Source organism: Ciconia boyciana, chromosome 3, assembly GCF_034638445.1.
Source record: "Ciconia boyciana chromosome 3, ASM3463844v1, whole genome shotgun sequence".
In the NCBI taxonomy this organism is placed as follows: Eukaryota; Metazoa; Chordata; class Aves; order Ciconiiformes; family Ciconiidae; genus Ciconia; species Ciconia boyciana.
The window spans coordinates 2,826,288-2,847,653 of record NC_132936.1 but is presented as its reverse complement, the minus strand read 5'-3'; the positions used below and the strand labels follow the sequence as shown (position 1 = coordinate 2,847,653).

Below are 21,366 nucleotides of genomic sequence, written 5' to 3'. Positions count from 1 at the left end.
TGAAAACAATGTAAAGCATAATGAGCACTTGGATGTTTTCCCCTCCTCATTTCTCGGTCTCCACCAATCTTCTTATCCAAACAATTTTCCTTGTTCTTTGTTTTTTTTTTTTTTCCCTTTGCACTTCAAATCAGCAGTCCTACTATGCCAAACTCCTTGATTTGCTGTAGTTTGTCATTCTGTTTTTGCTGTGGCTGTACTGCATACTTATCATACGTATTTTTTGTGTGGTCATGGTCAGCCTGGATGCCAGGTGGTAGTTCTGCTTGTCTGTCTTTTCTGCATCTTCCAGTGACCACCATGTGAGTTTCTGGAACAGATTTCTCTGTTTTCCTATCTGCTGGTCCTTTCAGTCCTGGAAATGATGCCTTTCAGTATGGCCTGATGATCACGCTATATTTTGAGAGGCTTAGAGTAACATTTTTGAAAGCATATTGATTCTAATTTTCTTGTTCATTTAGGGGAACATAGCACTTTGCAACTGTGATACTGAGATGCTAACGTTGTAGATGGTTCAGAAGAGCATGGTGTGAGCAAACTGTTCTCAATGACAGTTGGCTCTTCAACTTCAAATTGACATGTGAAATTCATGGAGTGTTTCAGCATGTCGTTTTGGGTCAAATGAGAGAAAAGGATTTGTAACAAAATCTGTGTTACAGGTTTAAATACTCTCATAGCTTGGATTGCTTTCTAGGAAGCTGTTAAGGATATAGGAGACAGCAATTGTAATAATTTTTGTACATTATAACATGCTCCTTGTCATGTTCATTCTTACTCTCTGAAAAACAGAGAAGAAACTTGGTATAAAATCTGAGATTTCTAGGAGACTGTTTTCAAGATGGGTTTGTAGACCCCATGTCTGTCTTTGTTACTCCTTGGCCTGTACTACCTCTGCATTTTTCTTGGTTTAACATTTTACTAATATGCCCTGTGTTCCTCTCCTCTGGAGATTTCTGAGATGTCTTGAAGATATTAGCGTATCTGACTTCAAATCCTCCTGTTGGTTCTGAAGCAGCAGCTAGTAAGTTAACACAGAATACTGCTCAAGTCCAATGACTTTCAAAGGTGTTGGGACAGCTGCAGAGAGTCTGCACCAAGAAATGAAACTTGATTCTTGTTTGAAAATACATCAAACTACGTAACTTAACTTGAGTGAACTAACAGTAGCTGTTCTCTGGTTCCTTCTGCAGACGTCAGGTGAGAAGGTGGGCAAGCTGAGTCTGGTGGACTTAGCAGGTAGTGAAAGGGCAACTAAGACTGGTGCTGCAGGAGACAGGCTGAAAGAAGGAAGCAACATTAACAAGTAAGACTCTGTGATTATTTCTTTTCGTTTTGTCATCAGTACAATCACGACTGCTAAATACAGCATACTTGTAAAATAGGATAAAGTCAATATAAGCTCTTGTAGCCAGTTTTCTTTTCCCCTTCTCTCTATTTCTCTTTCTGACATACAGTACTCTTAGATGTTTGGATGAGATCTCTGCCTACTTAAAATGATTGGCATTTTTCATTCTGTACTTGTGTTCCTGCAACTACCACGTAATTGTGTTGTGAAGACGTGGTTAAGGCTGAAAACAAGGAGTAGAGCTGCTGTGAGAGAAGAATGATCAAAACTGTACTAGGAACTTTTTCCTCAGAACTCATTTTTGGAGAGAAAGTGACTGTCTAAATATGCATTTGACTTATGAATCTTTACATTTGTTAATGACTGCTTGTGCTCTCTGTGCAGATCCCTCACAACTCTTGGGCTGGTTATTTCTGCCTTGGCAGATCAGGCTGCTGGCAAGAACAAGAACAAATTTGTTCCTTATCGCGATTCTGTGCTCACTTGGTTACTTAAAGTAAGTACTCTGATCTTGGGTTTTTTTAAAGAGAAATAAAAGGGAGGAAAAGGGGAGACCAGTCCCATTAAATTAAATAAAACGCTGTTCTTTTGCCTCATTTTCTGGTTTTGAGGTTAACCATGATTGTCTTTGGAAAATTAGCTGGATGTAAGCCATTAGTATCTCTACAGACTAAATATGTTCCCTGTCTTCTGCTGACCTGTAATGGCCTAAAGAATAAGGAACTTTAAAAAAAAAAAAACACCAACCAACCAAGCAAAAACAAAAAAAACACCCCAAACAAAAACAAAAAAAACCACAAAACCAAAAAACAGCATTATCTTTTATGGGTCAGTTTACATATAGTTTCACACACAAGCTTGGGGCTAATTTGATATGGGCTATTGCCACATGCAACTGAATTTTACATACTGGCATGGTTAGCTTTGAAGATTTTCATTAAGACTACTACCTTTTCCTAATTATCTAATATATTTGTTAATATGATCTACTTCTGTCAGCAGAGTATAACTGCAGAGCATTATCCCAGTTACAGTCTGAGGAACAGGTCAGAAGACTTTTCACATCATATTCATGTGAAATGAGCAGTTAAATCATTTTCTGTACTGCATAGGAGACTATTTGGTGGTATTTTTGGGGGGAAAAAAGAAGAGTGTATCATGGTGGCACTAGGGTGAAGATCTGTAAGGTCTAAATGAAAAAACAAATTGTTAAATATGAGTTTTATGTACGTCCAATTAAAAGGCAAGCTTTTGTTTTTGTTGTTCTTCCTACTTCCTAGATACAGTGGCCGTAAAGCGTGGTAGCCTAACGACAAAAAGTCTTGGGAGTGCAAGTTTGATTTTAGGTATAGTTGTCATCTGGATTTCTCCTGTTCTCTGAATGAGTGGCAAGCACAAATGTAGCCACTTCTATCTGTAAAAAGCTTGCCTGCTAGTAAAGGTGGCTTGTCTTTCTTATCTTGCCTGGTACAGCTTGAGTGGGCTTGGTTGACTTGGATTTTGAAGGATTATTGAATTAGGTGTCATATGTAGAAGACTTCAGTTCATTTTTGTAACCTGTCATTTTGTTAGAATTTTTCTCTTTCATCATTTGATTGCCAGGATGTTTTGTAACCATGTCTCACAGAAATACTAACTTACCAAGTTTCCTTTTTTCCCTTGTGCTCTGTTTTATTGTTATCAAGGAGCAACTAAGATATTTGTTAGTAGAAAGATATAATCTGGGAAGAAACTGATTATTGGCACCACCAGCTTTTTTTTGTCCTCTTACTTTTGTAGGTGCTCTGGCTAGATTTTGTTGTCTTGAATACTCTGCTTTGCTTCCCCACCCATTCTTAGCAGTGTTTTTAGATGTTTAAATTAGTTGTTTAAATCTGATGTCCCTATGATTTAATGGCACATGTGGAAAGGAAAAGAAAAAGTTACTTGCAAGTTATATGGAGGTGTGGAGATTAAAAAATATGTTTTCCTTAAGGAGATTTGAAAACGAAGTTGACTTCAATGCTTAAGTAAAATAAAATCTCTACTCATGTAACCCCTTGACACCACAAGCCTCCATTTTTCTCAGTGCTGTCTTTTAATGAACCTTTTAGCATGACTACTGTGAAACTATTTCTCTTCTCCCCAGAGTAAACATTGCAGATACTGGACATCAAATAGTACAGTCATGAAGGCTACATAAAAATCAGAATGGCATAACAGAAGTAGTGTCTATGCTTTTCTACAGTAAAATAAGTCCTCGTTTCAGAGTGCTAAATGCTCTGTGTGCTAAGACTTTTTTTAGTGTTTAAATGTATTTTTGCCTCTATATATTTACACTGAGTTTTCACTCTAATTAAACAAGTGCTTTTTGGCTCTCTGCAAAGATGGGAACAAAACCAGCATGCAGTTTGCTTCAGTTTGCTCCAGCGGCATGTGTGCTTGGGTTCCTGATGTGGCTGTCATAGCCTGAGCAAGCAGAGTGGAAACTTTCCTAACGAATTTCTAGCGTTGCTGTTAGAATTAGTTATGCCGTTCCATTTCTAAACAAATCCAGCAAGCAGACTGAAATTCCTGTTTAGCACCTGTCTGATGCATTGTAGCTACTGTGACGATGGCCGTACACAGCACATGCTTTAGCTCACAAATAGGAGCGCACTTTTGTTCTGCCTTCTTTCAAGCAAACCTTCTTTGTGTCTTTAACATCCAGCTATGTTAAGTGCAAACAAAAGATTTGGGGCTTTTGGATTTTTTACAAACAAGCTCATTGAAGAGAAGCTTTATTTTGAAAGGGGAAAATTTAAACATTTTTTTAATTAAAGATCAAAGGAGGGATTTATTCGTTTAAAGAGGCCTGTTTGTAGAAGCCATGAGATGGTGGGCTGTCTTTCTCCCTAGCTTTCAACTTTTAATTATGATGCCAAAGTGGAGTAAATGTGTTCTAACACTAGGAATATCTGTCATATAGAGTCTCTCTACAAATCTGAGAAACCAGTAGAGTTCAGGAGATCTCAAGATCTAACACTTTGTCTTTAATTTTATTGAGGATGTATAGATGAAAGTACCAGGTGAAAAATATTATTGCAAGGGGAGGCTTGAAGAGTGGTGTCAGGTTATGTGTGGGAAGCAGAATAGCTTATCAACTCTTTAGCCTCTTGGTTTTATCTAATTCTGGTCATACAAACATCTCATTTTCCCATTTTTTTCAGAAGCCCTGTATGTTTTACTGATGGCTGCTTTTAAAAATATAATTACAAATCTTTACATTGTAAGTTCTTTTCACAGTAATCTTGGTGCTAGAGAAGACTGTGCTAGTTAGTCTTGGAAATAACTAAACTTATTTATTTCCGCTCTGCGTGTGTCTCTATCACATGCAATCCCAGCCTTTCTGGGGTAATTTGCAGATGCTGTCTTCACTAATGAGAGGCTGGCTTACTATTTGTCTGCATTTCTTGCTTAACATTAAAGAAACCAGTGAAATCAGCACAACGGTTTTATACATAAAACTTTATCGGAAAGTCTGCCATTGGGCTTGAATGGCCAGAGTACAAGAGGAACTTTACCCAGCTTATAATGGGTGTCTTGTGAATTACGGTGTATCACTGTAACAGCGTTCTCAGCTGCCTGTACAGCAGAGTTGCAATTCAAATAATGAATTAATCCTATTTTGGAGCTAATTAGTGCAGTGAAGGAGGTTCCCAAAGTGCAAACTCTTAAGGTTTGATTTGGAAGCGGAGTACCTGGCCAGCTCCTTGATAAACTTCATCTCTTTATGCAGAACAGGGATTGCAGTTACAGGGTGTCATTCCTAATTTCTGAAAACCGTTGACGGATTGAAGAAAAGTCCTGGCTTCTGTAGAGCCAGAAATCCCATCGAATGAGTCATGTGCTCTTGTTAGTCTTTTTAAAGTTTTCAGTAAATGCTTTGGAAAAACATTTGTGTGTTACAGAGTGGATCCTCCCAAGCCATGTATTTATGGGAGTAAACATTGGCTGTTCCTCAGATGAGGAAAAAAATCGGGGCTGGTATCAGTCAGAAGGCTGTTATTTTCGATTGACTTCTCTATAAATACTCTTACCCGAAAGTGCTAAGCATGCTGGTGTACCTCACAGTGCTGAACACTCTACAAATGAAATTTATATTCTCTACCCAAAGAGCTAACAGCCCTTTTGCATGACCAGAGAGAGCAGAGTGCTGCCAATGCAGCAGCAAAGCAACATCATCCGTCTGTGTGGTCAGTGCTTGTCTGACCACTGAAGCAGCCAGACTGCTGTCAAATTATTTTAGGCATCATGCAGCAAAAGAGAGAGTTTTAAAGAAATACTTAAAGGGGCATTTTAATGATTGTTAGGGAAAACTATGTGTGTGCTTTGTAATTGAAATGGTTAGACAAGCAGGTAATGTAGTGAGATTGTTCTAATGGCAATGCCTGACCTAGATTTCATGGGTTATTGAAGACGAAAGTTAATAGCATGGTTCGTCTCAGAAAGGGATATTTGGTTAAAAAAAAAAAACAAAAAAAACCAAAAAACAAAACCCAACCAAACAAAAAAGAAAAGATTTGCTGCAAAACTTATAACAGAATCTTTTATCATTTAGACTGGCCAAACTTTTAAAACACAATTTTGTGATCAATAAAAAGATTGAATGTTTCCTTCCTTCCCCCGCTCCCCCGACACACTGCCTTGCAGGAATGTGGTTTCACACCCTTCTCTGTCAACCAAATTCCAAAAGGGTAATTTCTTACATAACTCGATTTAGATTTGTGAGCTGTGTAAGTGGGGGGAAGGGAATGGTGCCATTCTGAAATGTTTATACGGATAAATTCAACTATATTGTTTATGAGGAGATCTTTAAGTAATTTAAATTAAGTACTTACTGGAACCATCTCGTTTCCAGTCTTTAAAATCAGATATTCTGAATTCATCATGATCTTTCCTGAGGTCTTTCAATAGCATCTGAGAAGTCTAATGCTGAAGTGCTTATATTTCTGGTTTATAAACCTAAGCAGAAAACATGGAAGTAAACCTTGGAAGCTCTTAGTAGGCACCATAAAGCCCATAAAAGGGACTGTTTTCATTCCTGTTTAAACCGAAACTGATTCGGAAAGCCAGGAATGACATTTCCTAAATGTACTTAGGAAAAAAAAAAAAGACAATTGAAAATAACAACTTTCCTTGATTTACACAGCTTAAAATATTAATTTTGAACTGAGGAGCTCCGACAAAAATGTTTCTGTTACTAGTTGTCCCCCCCATCTACTCCCAGCCCTAGGTTATTATTCTCTGCCTAAGTTCATTGACTGGCTAAAGCCAAAGGAACCTTCTCTCTTAATCTTTAACCTCTACCACTTTCCAGGATAGCCTTGGTGGTAACAGCAAGACTGCCATGGTAGCAACAGTAAGCCCCGCAGCAGACAACTATGATGAGACCCTTTCAACACTGAGGTATGCAGATCGGGCCAAGAACATTGTTAATCATGCTGTGGTGAACGAAGACCCCAATGCTCGCATTATTCGGGAGCTCCGTGAAGAAGTGGAGAAGCTGCGAGAACAGCTCACAAAAGCAGAGGTACAAATTTTAGTCTTGACTAGCCAGTAAGTCCTGTAAACCCCATTGTGAGGACTTTCTTACCTGGCTCTCAAAAATGAACACCACAAAGAATTACTACATGGTATCTCTGAGAAATCTCCCTTTATATCACTTCTTTCCATTTTTCTGTATGTCAGTCTTGAAACACAGGTGATAACATGAGATACCAGGTTCTGTTTGAACACCTTGTTGAGCAATCTTGTTTTTATTGCGAGGTACGGATCAAAAGCAAGAGGACACGGAGGCAGGAATAGGGGTGGAGTCTTAAGATTGTGCAGTTTATAGGCAGAGCTTTGCTGGTGTATTTTAAGAATTCTATGTGGCTACATCCTGCGAGATGTGAATTCAGTTAAATAATGCTTGCTTACAAGCTTTAACTGTTCTAAATTGAATCTCTTCCAGGCACTAGACAATATTATGATTATCTGCATAGCTACCTCAATGAAATTGTGAAAGGAGCATGGTCTAAATGTTAGATGAAGGCCAAGAACTAGCGTAATTCTGAGTTTTGTTCTCAAATGTGGAAAAGCAATGATGATATAATCCATCTATTTTGCAATTCAGAAAAATTATGATTACGGTATTTGCTTCATGAGGTATGCAAGGAATGCTGGCTGTGATATTAGAAATGACTGGTGAATTTTGGACTGTTCTCATCTGAGCTGCCTAATACGCTAAGCATCCAAGAAGTGTATATCAGTTTCTTTAAGGTATCTCAAGTTAAATATCTAAAAATTCCTCTAAAATATGAACCACAGACTTAACAGTACTCAGAGAGATGCAAGTACTCCCTATTAGTTTCATTTGTGAGCATTAATGCCAAAATAATGTCAGCTTTCCACAGTAATGAGGTAGTGTTTCCTAAATATGAAGTAATAATTACTTCCTTTTCCAAATATTACAATCCCACCCTAGTTGTCATCTCAGTGGCATTGACAAAGAGCCTGGAAAAAACGGTGTAGTTGGCTATTAAGAGGCTACACAGTCGGGGTCAAAAATCACATTCATTGTCTTGTCAGGTTATTATGTTTGTAGCCCATCTAATTGTCCTTACAGAAATGTGCATAAATAACTTTTTTTAAGTGAACAAAAACATTGACTCGTTATGACAGTCAGGTGACATTTTCAAAGCTGACTTCCAAATATAGAGGTTACCAAATTGGGGTTTGGGGTTTTTTTCCTTTTGGTATCAGTATCCTTTTCTTTCCTAAACGGCCAAGGCAGAACACAACTTGGCAGTTTACTTCCCCCCCGCCCCCAGAAGAGTAAGGCATTATCCTCTTTTCCCCTTTCCTTTTTTAATCCACACATTTTGATCTTTTCTTGTCGAAATTAATATCACATGTTTTAATTTGACTGTGCCAAGACCACCAGCTTGTCCTTCCTTGGCTGGGAATTTAAACTAACTGCTTTCAGCAGAGAAGCACACCTGCTGGTCTGGTGTGGATCTGGGCCCAAATATCTGTTGGTTTTATAAGCGTTGTAGGGAGTGAGGAGAATTACCTAGCGCATTTCACAGTTGAAGCATGTGAAAATGTTGTGTAATTTTGCCCCAAGTCCAAATAAATAGACAAACAAGACTTAGACCTTGCGAGTAACTGGCCTTCATCTTCCTGTCCTGCTCCGTAGTGTCCAGCTCCTTTGCACTGATCATATTTTATCGGTCATAAGAAATCTTTGTTCTGGAGAGCGCCTTGGCTTCACTTTCCTTCCTGGGTGGAATTCGTGTTCCCTTTTACCCTGTATTTAGGTATTTGAGATATTCAACCAGAAAAAGACTACACAGGATGCATCAGCTGACAGTTCCTAGGCTGTTGTGTCTTGAGGCAGAGGAAACACCTGTCCTAAAACAGGATTTTCCACTCCTGGCACTTGCTCCTTTTTTTGAACAGTGTAATGAGGCCACTCTTATTTGATTTGGATTCCTGTGAGGACTTTTGGGTTTTGTGGTAAGGAAATATCTGATGGAGAACGATGCTTGCATTGTTTAATTGGCATTGCATAAATACCTACCAGCCAAAAACATTTTCGTCTTGTTAGCAGTAATGAAATAACGATGTAAGAAAGTCCACAGGCTTCCTGTTCGAGGTAATACAGCAGGAATATGCCAGTACCAAGACTGGAGGAAGTACATATATGTAGTATAAAAATGTTGATGTCCTTTCAGTTTTTGGAGTGTCTGATAGGTGGGCGTATCTTCTTATTCTCAAGTTAGTCCTTGGACGGAACGTGGGCCTTTGACTGTTTTACAAAACAAAGGTAGAGGTGAGATGGATTAGCAAGAAAATTGAATTCCAGTGTCCAGAAGCACATCATAAAGCTTCTTTTGATATCCACTCAGTAAAATGCATATGTAGAGGTGGATAAACAGAACACCTTGGGTGCCTTGATATTTGCTGTAGAAAGAAAAAAATCACACCCACCAGGCCATACCAAAATGAATAATAAAAATATTTTGGTGGCATGGCAGTTTAGGTGACTGAGGTGTTAACTGCCATTTTGTGAGAAAGCAAGCTGAGACAATGGTGGCTAGCCAGATCAGCAGTATCTGAGAAACAATCTTGGTTTAGATGTGAGTCGTTTGGGATACTCATATTGGTATAGAAATGAGATTAGTTTGCGTTTGAATATCTTTGTGCAAATCTGCCAGTATCATGTAATTGGTTTGCATTGCAGTATCTAAACTCCACTTTAGCATCTGCACTTGAAACTAATTAAACTAACTTTTTGATGGATTCTGCATTTATATTCAATGTATGTTTTAAAAAACCCTTTACTTACTGATGAGTATGCCTTGGAAAATGAGTAATGTTATGTTTCCTTTTTTCCCCATCTGTGTGACAGCGATGTGAAAACAACAGCAAGCTTTCTTGTTTTATTTGCTTTTATTTCTGCAGGCTATGAAATCACCAGAATTAAAAGAACGATTGGAGGAATCAGAAAAGTTGATTCAGGAAATGACTGTGACCTGGGAAGAAAAATTAAGAAAAACTGAGGAGATAGCACAGGTTTGCTGCTTTCTGGCCCCCCCCCCCCCCCCTTTTTATGAAAAATAGGTTTGTTTCCTTTGTCTGTCAGTTCGCAGAGATTGTCTGAATCTCTCCCCACATTTATGGGTAAGTAGGTCAAGCTTACTGCCCTTTTGTGAAAAGCTTCACTTAATTCCTGTGATAGCTGGGTGCCTCCCAGATTACTATTCCAGTGACAATAATAAATTGTCACTGTATGCAAATGGAGAAGTTATTTAAAAAAAAAAATAATCCATGGATGGGAGGATTACAGGGATTTTATATTCTTCAGACAGTAAAATTGTTGTTTGTGACGAAAGATGGAGCATTGAGAGCGTTAAATGCAAGGTTAAGTACAGAGTGCCTCAATACACAAGGCAAAGGGCATTCAGAATATTAAAAAATGGAACTGTTCAGGATCCCTGTGTGTTTTAATACCTCTTACACTGATATTTAGGGCCTCAGACCGTAATTGAATATGATGGTTACATTGAAAAATTGCGCAGGTCACCACGATTATTGCATGACACTTCCAATTCTTACCACACAAATGCTGATGTGTATATTTGCAGTAGGGAGCTTTTGAGGGGGAGGACTATTGAGAGGTGATGAATAGCATGTAATAAATAAGGAGAAAACGGAGCCTCCGATACAAAGCCCTCTTGTAGATGACACAATCAGAATAGACTGTGTTGACTTTAGTTTTAAAGATCCATTGTAAGAAGTGCTGCTTGTGACTATGAAGGCTTCCTGGCTGTCAATGCAGATTCATACCATGGATTTTCCTCCCTGTATATAAAGGTGAAAAATAATAATGATAATAAATTTCTGCTCTCATCCTACACAATAGTTTCTAGGCATAGAAACCCTGAGTGTGCGAGGAGGTTGAAAAACTGGAGTAATGGGCTCAATGCTACAGACTAAATCTGCCTTGATGTTTGCATGTAGCTGCTTGCTTTAGCTCTCTTCCTCTTTGTCTCTGAACTCTCAGCGTGTTACGATGTTTCGGAGCTGGGAGTTCATGAGCCTTGCAGCTGTAGAAAAAGTGAGATTTTGTTATTGTTGTTGTTGGTTTGTTCCCCCCCCCCAGAGAGGGATAAGGACTAGTGTTTGTGCAGTGTAAGGCTGTTTGAGGACCGCTTGGAAGCCAGCAGAAAGAAACTTCTGCCATCTTCAGTAGGCTTACGGAGGCCCAAGGCTAAAGGCATTTATGTCATGGCTTGTCAAGTCATTTTATTTTTGGCCAGCATCCACCAACATCTGTCTGTCAAATTGTAGCAGGGTAGGCGGGTAGGATGGAGAGATAATTGTAAATCTTCGAGGAAAGGATGATTCCTCATAAAGAATGAGGGTTATTGAAGAGGCAGTTTGTAGAGATGGAGCGGCACTAAGGGTTCAAAGCCTTAAAGACTATGTGAATAGGCAATTTTTCACATTTTTAGTGCGTATTTGACATACTTTTAATGTATTTTGAGTTAACTTTTGCTCAAGACCTAATGTTAATTAACAGAAACTGGCTCATTTTCTTGAAGTTAAACCTATGAGATTTAGACTGTGGACCAAGTCCTCCTTTGGGCAACACGTTCTTTATCTCTGTAGATAATAAGGAGTTATGTGAACTTCAGAGCCTGGCACTGATGGTCGGAAGAGAGATCTTTGACATCACGCTGCAGTTTTTCCTCTGTTCTTTGTTGGCTTTTTTTTTCCTCTCTCTCTCTCTCACACACACACACACACCACTTTTCCTTACAACGACATTATGTTGGTTTTGTAAGTCTGTGGGGAGACAGAGTAGAGAAAATCGAGAGGGAGTTGTGCTTGCTGCTCTTTGCTATTTTAATCTTGATTAGACCTGGTATAACTCCAATGCTGAACAGAGAATTATACTGAATAGTATGGCTTACTAAGTGTATAAATACAAAGCAGAGCAGTAGGTAAAGGCCAGAGCCTTAATAAACGTTCCAGCATTATTCCTATATAATGTCTGCTTTTTTTTCTTTAAGTCTCAGCATCCCAGGGAAGGCCTTGCAGTCTCTTGTATCTTTTTACTTACTTGTTTTACCCTCCCCTGTTTCTGCTTCCCCCTTGTAATTCTGTGAGAGGTCTCCCATGTTTATTTTTTAAATTTTGTTTGCTGTTGTGGATAGTGAGTCTCATTTCAGTTTCTGTATGATCCTGGGAACAATTCTCAACACTTCTGTCTCTTTTTTTTTTTTTTTTTTTTGGTAGAAGAATCCCTTTCTGTTCTTAAGTCAGAAATGTTTAATGTTCCTCTTTCACTGCTCTAGTCTTCACCCAAACACTTCCCTTTGAAAGATGTACATTTTTGCACAGTAATGCTTTGTTGTTGAATTCTATGAAGTCTATTGACAAGAACAAAACACCATCCAAAATGCTACTATTCTTGTTCAGTAGGAAGTGTTATTTGCATTGCTTAAATAGCAGGTTGCCAGTTTTTTGTCATTTTGATTGCTCTGGAATAAAAGATAGACATGGAGCTTGACTTGGCAGGGATTTAACTTAACTTGTTGCTTTTTAGCTCAAAGGAGAAAATAAAAGGCTCTAGAGATGTCTTTGTGGTAGCGTTTTGCTGTTCCAGTGAGGTCATGGAGAAGCTCCTACAGTACTGCAGTGTGCTGCTCTCAGCTGTTTTCATTTTTCACTAGGAAGATGCAACTCTGCGAGACCATAGCACGTAGCCCTCTGAGACCAGAGGTGGAAGGACAAGAGAAATTACAGATACCCTGATCAAAGCTTGATATAACTAAGGCTTTTGCATCTAATCTATTGCAGAAGAAAGAGATACCTTTTTCAGAAGTAGCTGCCCATCATTTTGTCTTGTGGCTTTGGCAGATAGGAATGCGTTTCCGAAGGGCTGTACGTACATCAATAAGCTTAATTTTTTGATGGCTACTCTCTTGCAGGAGCGTCAGAAACAGTTGGAAAGTCTTGGCATATCTCTTCAGTCTTCTGGAATAAAAGTTGGGGATAATAAGTGCTTCCTGGTTAATTTGAATGCAGATCCAGCTCTCAATGAACTTCTGGTATACTATTTAAAGGTAAAAATAAATATTGATATATATGTATAAATATTTTTGTTTTTGTAATAGAGGTGGGCTTCTAATGCCATTGGCAGAGGTGTACTTAGAGAATGTTATAAAAACTGCATATCTAAAGCATTCTCTGATACTCACTGCCTCATTAAAAATAATATGAGTACAACCTTTTTATTTCAAATTTAATTCTTTGTATGAGAGGAAGGTTTGGAAGTTTTATGTTTTTGTTTTGGTTTTTAAAAGAAATTTAGAGATGCTCTCTTTTATAAACTGTCTTCTGTTTTTTATTTTATGCCAGCTTTCACAAGGTTTTACGCAGAAAAGTGTTTTATCTGGACATATCAGTAATCAGCTTGCTTCTACATGTGTAGTACTGACTTCAGTTTATAAAATGTATTTTTTTTCCTCTTCATGCAACTTGCCAGGAGTGCAAATCAAGTTCTGTTCTGCCTTAGCACTTCTGCTGATGTGCAGTCCCTGTGACTGATGTTAAACATAAAACGTGTAACGTGACTTTCGGACTCTGCACTGAAACGTTTGAGCAGTTTATTCTAGTTTGACAAACTGTAGACATGATCTGGAGTCAGGAGGAGAAACAAGATACAACCATTTTTAAGTCACATTTTAGAATACAAGTTCTAAAAATTTAGCAGTGTAAGAACATTGGCAGTTTGAGCTTCACATTAAATCATTCTCTTCTCTTTGAAGTGGTCTATAGTAACTCTCAAAACAGCAACAGAATTAGCAGTTGGGCTGGCAGATGGTTTTGGTTTAGTCGGTCTCAGGAAATACGTGCTCCTCTTTGATATCAGTCATAGTTGCTCTGTGATATCTCAATGAAAGCAAGGGAAGGAACTTTCTCAGTGTTGTATCTGCTAAAAAACATTAAAAAGGACAAAAGAACTGAGCTGAGGTTTTGGGAGAAGAATTGAATCCTTTCCAGGCGCCTTGGACGTAGGTGTCCAGAGTGTGACTCAAGCTGCTAAATCAGCCTCGACACTGACAGCGATTGAAGCAGAGCCGACTTCTGTGGTGTTCGTTGTGAACACATGACGAGAGTACACTGGAGACAAAGCCTGCTCAGAAAACAGGCCTTGGCCCATCACTACCAGCAGAAAAGTCTCAGGTGGTACTGTGCTACTTTCCTTTTCTAGAGAAAACCCCTTTGCATGGGGTGTAGGTGTTGTGTGTTTCAGTTAGTCTTTTTTTTTTTTTTTCATCACGCAAATTCATTTTGTTGGTTGAGAATTCTGGTGTAGAAATCCCTGTGCTTTGAAATTCTTTCGATAAAAGGACTTACACCTGTTTTGCCTAAAATTCTGAGGTTAAACTCTCTTGCTTCTCAGAGTAAATCTTTTGCCCCCATTCTCTTTAATGCTGAGCTGCATATGTACTAGTTCTTATTAGCACCAAAGAACAACTTGATCTGACTTATCTAAACTATTGTATCTGTTCCTCAAAAATTGCTCAGAGATGCCTAAAAAAAGAAATGGATGAACTGAGGTATGTGTGGAGTGATCCTTCCTCTGCCAAATCCCTCATGCCTCGAGTACTTCAGGAATTTCCTAAGCCGTTGGATGATCTACATGGAACCTGCGTAATAGCCATGGGTCTAACCACTCTGAACCTGTCTTAATTCCTCTTTGAACTCCTTTATACATTTGGCTTCTACAACATCCCGAGGCACTGAATTCCACAATTAAGTTATAGAAACCTCTTCATCTTCGGATTTAACTGTTGCCTGTAAACTTTCCTCAGTGCTCCCTACTTGTTACTGTAAGACAAAGCGAGGATTTGCTTGCAATGTTTCATTCTTCTTTTTCCCTCCTAAGGGAAGTATTGAACAGCTTTCAAATTTTGGAACTACTTGACAAGATATATCCAGGAGGAGAATGGATGATTTAGAACTAGTGAACTTCTGCAATCCATTGCTAACATCTTAATTAATTTTTCCCAGGAGCACACGTTAATAGGCTCAGACAACTCTCAAGATATCCAGCTGTGTGGAATGGGAATTCTTCCTGAACACTGCATTATAGACATCACCCCAGAAGGACAGGTTATGTTAACACCTCAAAAAAATACTAGGTAAAGGAATAAAATACGGCTTCAGCTGTATAATTGTAGTTTTATCTAGTATTGTATGATTAGTGATGCAAAAAGATAATGAAAAAATGAACTTTTCCGTGTAGTCTGAAATAAGAAAATTCTACTTCTTGTATCCTGCCTTTAACATTTTGTTTTAATTGCCATCTCCCTCTCTGTCAACTCATATCTTTTGTTCTAAGGAGACTTCTCTCAGTGATGGTGTCTGTAGTCTTAAGTTTTCAAAGAGAGAATGAGTAAATCACATATGCTTTCAGCAAGTAGATGCTCACTGATTTGTAGCTGTGTAGATGTAATTCTATCAAAATTTGAATTAATTTTCTTGGAAATCTGTTGATATGCAAAGAGCTGCTGAAGCATTTGTTGCTTTATTTGATTAAGTAGCAGTACTTGAAAAGCAGATGGTATATTCAAATTGATCACAAAATGACATGCATTGGCAGCATCTCCAATAATTTATTGTTAGATACACAAAATTCAAGAATTTCACATTTACCCTGATTCATAGTTGATCCTGCTTTGAGCAGGAGATTGGACTGGATGACATACTGAGATTCCCTTCAAATTTGAGTTATCCTATGATCCTATTTTCAGGCTTAATTTGACTCTGAAATAAAAGAGTTTCTGATTATTCTAATTAGTTTATTGTCTTTAAGCTATTTATATAGCAACTTTCTCTAATGTCTTAGTCAAAGTAGTGTGAAAAGTGTTTATTTCCCGTGACATCCTCTTTTTTCAGGCCCCTCATTTTTAAGCTCTAATTATATTCCCCAGACATAGCTGTCATAGTATCTATCCAAAAGTGCCAAACTCGATAAGCTTAAACAATCAAAAGAAGCTGAGTTTGAGGAGTTTATAAAACAGCACAGGGTAGGTGAATGAAGTTTCTGGGGATATTTTCCCTGTTTGCAATCTGTAAACCTGTTCTCCTACCTTAACTACTTACAATAAAGAAAGTAGTACTGGAAAAAAAATTAAGCTGTATATAGATGCATTTGCTTTAGATTTTTGTCTTTTCACAGGACATTCGTAAATGGTTCTGCTGTCACATATCCTATCCAGCTACATCATGGAGACAGAATACTGTGGGGGAACAACCACTTCTTCAGGTACAAAAAATATTACAGAAATTGTAAGTTTGCGCCAACTTTGTTTTATCTTAAGGTATAAGGAAAGATGACAGTGAAGCATTCAGGCCGCAGGAGGAGGTGATTTATTTTTCATTGGGATTATAAAGGCAATGCTGATGTTTGGCTGTTCTTGAATGCTAGATGTCTTGGCAACTGTGTGTGATTTTAGTTTCAGAGCAATAGGCTGACTTAACTTCTTGTATTTTCAAGGGACTGTAACCTTGCTGATGAGGACCTTGCTGTAGTTATCACTACTATTATCTCACTGAAGAGATTTAATTTTTGAGGTGGTAACTTCAGTGTGGCTTTGTACCACATAATATTAAAGTTCCACTCTTCCACAGTGAAAACTTTACACCCAAGCTTTGACTTGGATAGGTTGCCTTTTGGATTTTGCAGCTAAGGTGTTAGATTTTTGACCTATCTTATACAGAGATCTGGGTCTTACAAGGGCACTGTGTTCTCTGTTCCCTGGAATTCCAGCTCCAGCCATACCTGAGACCTTCCTGTATCAGACAGGATCACTGCAGAAGACTGTATTCTTGAAACCCTCTGTGTCTGGTCTGAAATACCTTAAAGATCAGTGGATTTAAATGCTAATCTAAAACTTAATTGTTTTCTTCTATGCTTGAAAGAAGTATCTGCATAAGAAGTGGGATATAATTTCGTTATTGCCTCTAAATTATCTGGATATGGGACGACTGAAAAAATTAATGGTTATCTAAACTATATGATTAGTAATATCAGGTACTCTCTATTATTAGAGTGTAGAATGGATTAGTTAGTTTGCCTTGAACTCCCCTGTTTACCTTGAAGAAAACTACACTCACAGGAGATCAACAAATTTTGAAAGGGAAAAGTCTACCGATTTGGATAATCTACTTAATTTTAGTAATCTTTGAAAGCAACCCTTTGTTTCAAAGTTGAGCAATTAATAGTTCTTTAAAAATGTTGTTCTTATTTAAAGGCTGAATTTGCCAAAGAAGAAAAAGAAGGCTGATCATGAGGATGAAGAGCGAGACAACTCTATGAAGTGCAGTAATAGTGTTGAACAGCTGGACATAGATGGAGACAATTCCAGTGAGGTGTCTAGCGAGATTAACTTCAGCTATGAATATGCCCAGATGGAAGTCACTATGAAGGCACTTGGTAGTAATGGTAAGAAGCAACAGAAATTATTGGAAATAGGTACAGAATATGAGCTTACATCTTCAGGGACTCTTAACCACAGACTTTTTCCCTTATAACTTCCTACTGGAGAATTTTTCTTGTGAATGACTCATCGTAGCCATTTTAGCACTCGAGGGGGGGGAAAAAAACCACCACAGAATGTTTTGTTTGGCAGTTCCTGTTGAGGAAAAAGCCAAAACTGGAATATTGGTGGAACTGCAGCCTCAAATCAAAGTGTTTTCACTTGGTTGTTTATTTTTCTTGTGTTATGTCTCACTCAGGCATTAACTGTAGTGATTTCTATCTCTGAAACCACATTCCTTAGTTTTTGTGGTCTTATGTAGCTGTCCCAGAATGGTATTATTTTGGGAAACAGGAGGAAGGGTTTTTTTCAGCTTGGTCTTTCCCTTTTCTCAGTTCTCTTAAATCATCCATCCAATCTGTTCTGTAGATGTTTATTTTACTCCACAGTTCATCAGCATTTTTTTACTATGCATTAAAGCAAAAATATAATATCTTCTTCCTTTTGTATGCTAACTATGTTTACTCTCTAGGATGTTCTTCACCATGGATTTCAGTGGCTACTGCAGTCCCTAATGTGGATAACTGCAGATACAGAATGGGACGGGAAGTACCAAATCATAGTAATTTGTGCCTTGCCCAAGGTCATACAGTATATCTGTAGCAGAACGTGGGAAAGGTCTCATATTTCCGAGTCCACGCTCTCTGCCCCGTATTCATTACGTGATTGTTCCCATTTAATTTTGTGGTTACCAGGTATTTGACCCCCAGAAGTACTAGTTTCTTTATTTTCAACATCTGCTTAGATCCAATGCAGTCAATCTTGCAAAGCCTGGAGCAGCAACACGAAGAGGAGAAGAGATCTGCGCTCGAACGACAGAGGCTGATGTATGAACATGAACTGGAGCAATTGCGAAGGCGATTGTCGCCAGAGAAGCAGCATTTCCGCAGCATGGACAGGTTCTCCTTTCATTCTCCCAGCGCTCAGCAGCGCTTACGGCAGTGGGCGGAGGAGAGGTGAGTAATCAAATCTGACCATCAGTACTGTTCATTTAAAGTTCTTCAGTGCTAGTGAATTTTGCAAGATTCTAATTGCATTGCACTCCTCTGCCAAATTTCTGAGAGGACTCCTGCAGGGGTTTGGGGAGAACAGCGAAAATATTGGTCAAAGAACAATCAGACCTATAATGCTAGACAAGATGAGAAAGAACAAGTGCCTGCTTTGTTGTTAAGGAGAAGCTCTATCCTGATCAGCAACAAATTTGACTAAAGATGAGGTGATTGGAAGAAATTTTGGGACTCCTATATGAGTTTGTTCTTCTGCGGATCATGCCTCAGCTGCTGGAAGGTTGTTTTTCCTCTTGATTCACATCCATCTGTCTGATCTGGGCAGGTCCTGGCAACCAGAAGAGTGCAGAAGGAAAAGGGAGTAAGAGGATGATGCAAAGAATTTTGATCCAGAGCATTGCAAAAACTGTTTAATAACCACAGAGGGGCCACTGTCCTCTCTGCCTCTTCCTAGGCAATTGCACTGAGGATATTTACTTCAGTCTCTAAATGATCGTTTCCAGTATTACTGTCAAACAGAGCAGCTGCAGGAGGAAGATGAAACGTACCCTAAAACAATGAGTATGGTAAAGACACTGTAATGAGAAAATACAAATCTAATTTATATGGCTAGAGAAGCAACTTTTGAAATAGAAAATATTTGAGTCGGTCTGACAAGGTGTTAGCTGTGTGTCTGGAATATTTTGTGGTACCAGATTCCGGTGCTGCACAGTTGGCACTCGCTCACACTTGCCAGGAAGGCCAGTGAGCAAGTGGGCCGTGGTGTCTGAATAAATCTTTCTCTGTAAGATGGAACATCCACATCTGTGGTGGGGAAACTCTGGAATAAGCCACCCAAGAACTGACTGTTCAGCAGATGCATGGAGAAATCTCCAAAGCCAGCAGTATGCTAGTGTTCAACCTGCTAAATTAATACAGTTAATATCCCCCCCCCAGGAAATGCAATGTAATTTGCCTGATTTTTGTGTTAAAAAGCTGAATGTTAAGACTCCTTCCTGTCAAGTAATCGTTTGTTTTGCAGTCAGTTTCAATACTTGAATGCCGTGATTTTTCCTGTCTCCCCCTCCAAATCCCCTTATTTTAGAGAAGAAATGTTGACCCACAGCCTGAGAAAGCTGCGAGAGCAGATTGTTAAAGCCAATTTGTATGTGAGAGAAGCCAATTTTATTGGAGAGGAATTGGACAAGAGGACAGAGTATAAAGTTACTCTTCAGATCCCAGCTTCAAGCCTTAATGCTAACAGTAAGGTAAGGTAGTCCTAATGGAACTAAATCATTGTTCAGTAAGTTTGCCCCTCAGTGTTCATATTTGTCATATTCTGACTTTAATGGTCTAGATAGTTTGCCAGTCTATTCATGCGCATTAAACATGGCTCTGTTAGTGCATGCTACATCCTTACCTTACTTTGTTACCATGAAAGTCTTATAATGTGCTAGCTTACTGATAAATGTTACGGTGCGAGGCCTTTCCACTGGTGTTGAAGTTCACACTTGCTTCTGTTGCAGAGTGATAAAATCTGTGTGGGTTAAGTAACCTCTATTTCAAGTATTTACCATCACCTTGTGGACATTTGGCTTTACATCATCCTAGGGAGTTGAGAAAATGCTGTCATCCCCATTGTGCAGGGAGGAACTGGAGCAGAGAGGATTTGGATGATCTGTTCTAGGCATCTTAGAAATTTTGGAAGGAGGGAGCTGAACCGAGACTTTCGTGTCTCAGGCTGCCTACCTAAGCTGGCTTATTATTTCTGTTCTTGAGGTCAGCTTAATATTTTGGTGATAGTCAGGCTGTCATTAGTACAGTAGATGTATTTTATTCCAGGATTAGAATTTTTATCAATTGCTTTAGAAGTTTCTCTCGGTTGCTTGTTTTTCTTGCAGTCTTCTGGCACATCTAGAAAGAGGATAGTCAAGAGGGTTAAGCATCTGCACTAGTTGAAAGTTGCAGACAGTAGGCAACCTTAGCTGGAACTCCAGGCCTGCTGTAACTTGAGGATATTTGTGAATGTAAATGTTCCTGTTTGTAACACTTACGTAAGGTGAAAATCCACAGAAACTAATGCCTGTAGCTGTGATTAGACTTCACAGTTAAACTGAACACAAATGTACTGTGACAGCCAAACTCAGAGTCTGTCAAGCCTGAATTTGGTTGCTCAAGCTAGAATGAAAAAAGAACAAACCCCAAACTCTTCACAAAGATGTTCTTAGTTTTTTATTGGTTTTAAACTATTTTTTCATTGTTGTGACACGAATTCCTTATTGGTATCTCTTTAATTGTTTCGCAGAGAGGCGCAATTCTCAGTGAGCCTGCTATTCAAGTGAGAAGGAAAGGAAAAGGCAAACAGATTTGGTCACTGGAAAAGCTGGAGAATCGACTGGTAGACATGAGGGATCTTTACCAGGAATGGAAAGACTGTGAGGAAGACAACCCAGTAAGTAAAAAATTACTCCAGTATTGTGCTGATAGAATTGCATCCCCATTAAATTTTTTTGTTTAAGTAGATGTGAGAAGATCTTTGGGGGATGGGGGGGTGGATATGCAAAGAGAGAAGTTTTCCTGAGCCTTTGCTTTTCCTAGTACTGAAGCGGATCTTCAGGATTTCATTAACCCTTATCTTGTCACTTTAATGCTTGTTTGCGTGCATAGTTTGATGACCAAACCGAGCATACAATAAGAAGCAGTGAGTAAACAACAACAGGAGCTGATGTTCAGGCTGACTGCTCTGGATCTGACAACATTAAAGAGAACTTACTGAGAACAGGCCTTATGCTCGGTCCAAAGTAAAATTCAAGCTTCCATTCTTCTTGTGATCTAATCTAGCCTCTTACTTGAGTCCATTTTTCTTTCATTAGTGTTGCTGGTTGCGCAACACTTTGAAAACTGTTTCATG

At 38.7% G+C, this 21,366-nt stretch overlaps 1 protein-coding gene across 3 annotated transcripts in view; it reads left to right on the top strand.

Annotated features, from left to right (window-relative positions):
* The window catches only part of KIF13B (kinesin family member 13B), an 84,366-nt gene that overhangs the window by 5,555 nt on the left and 57,445 nt on the right, over positions 1–21,366 (top strand). For all 3 annotated transcript variants that reach the window (XM_072858250.1, XM_072858252.1, XM_072858249.1), the window contains exons 6-16: positions 1,191–1,303; positions 1,730–1,841; positions 6,684–6,896; positions 9,815–9,925; positions 12,850–12,984; positions 14,939–15,069; positions 16,110–16,196; positions 17,185–17,375; positions 18,215–18,425; positions 19,561–19,723; positions 20,761–20,907. In XM_072858250.1, coding sequence (XP_072714351.1) covers positions 1,191–1,303; positions 1,730–1,841; positions 6,684–6,896; positions 9,815–9,925; positions 12,850–12,984; positions 14,939–15,069; positions 16,110–16,196; positions 17,185–17,375; positions 18,215–18,425; positions 19,561–19,723; positions 20,761–20,907 — 1,614 coding nt within the window. The remainder of the gene's footprint in view (positions 1–1,190; positions 1,304–1,729; positions 1,842–6,683; positions 6,897–9,814; positions 9,926–12,849; positions 12,985–14,938; positions 15,070–16,109; positions 16,197–17,184; positions 17,376–18,214; positions 18,426–19,560; positions 19,724–20,760; positions 20,908–21,366) is intronic.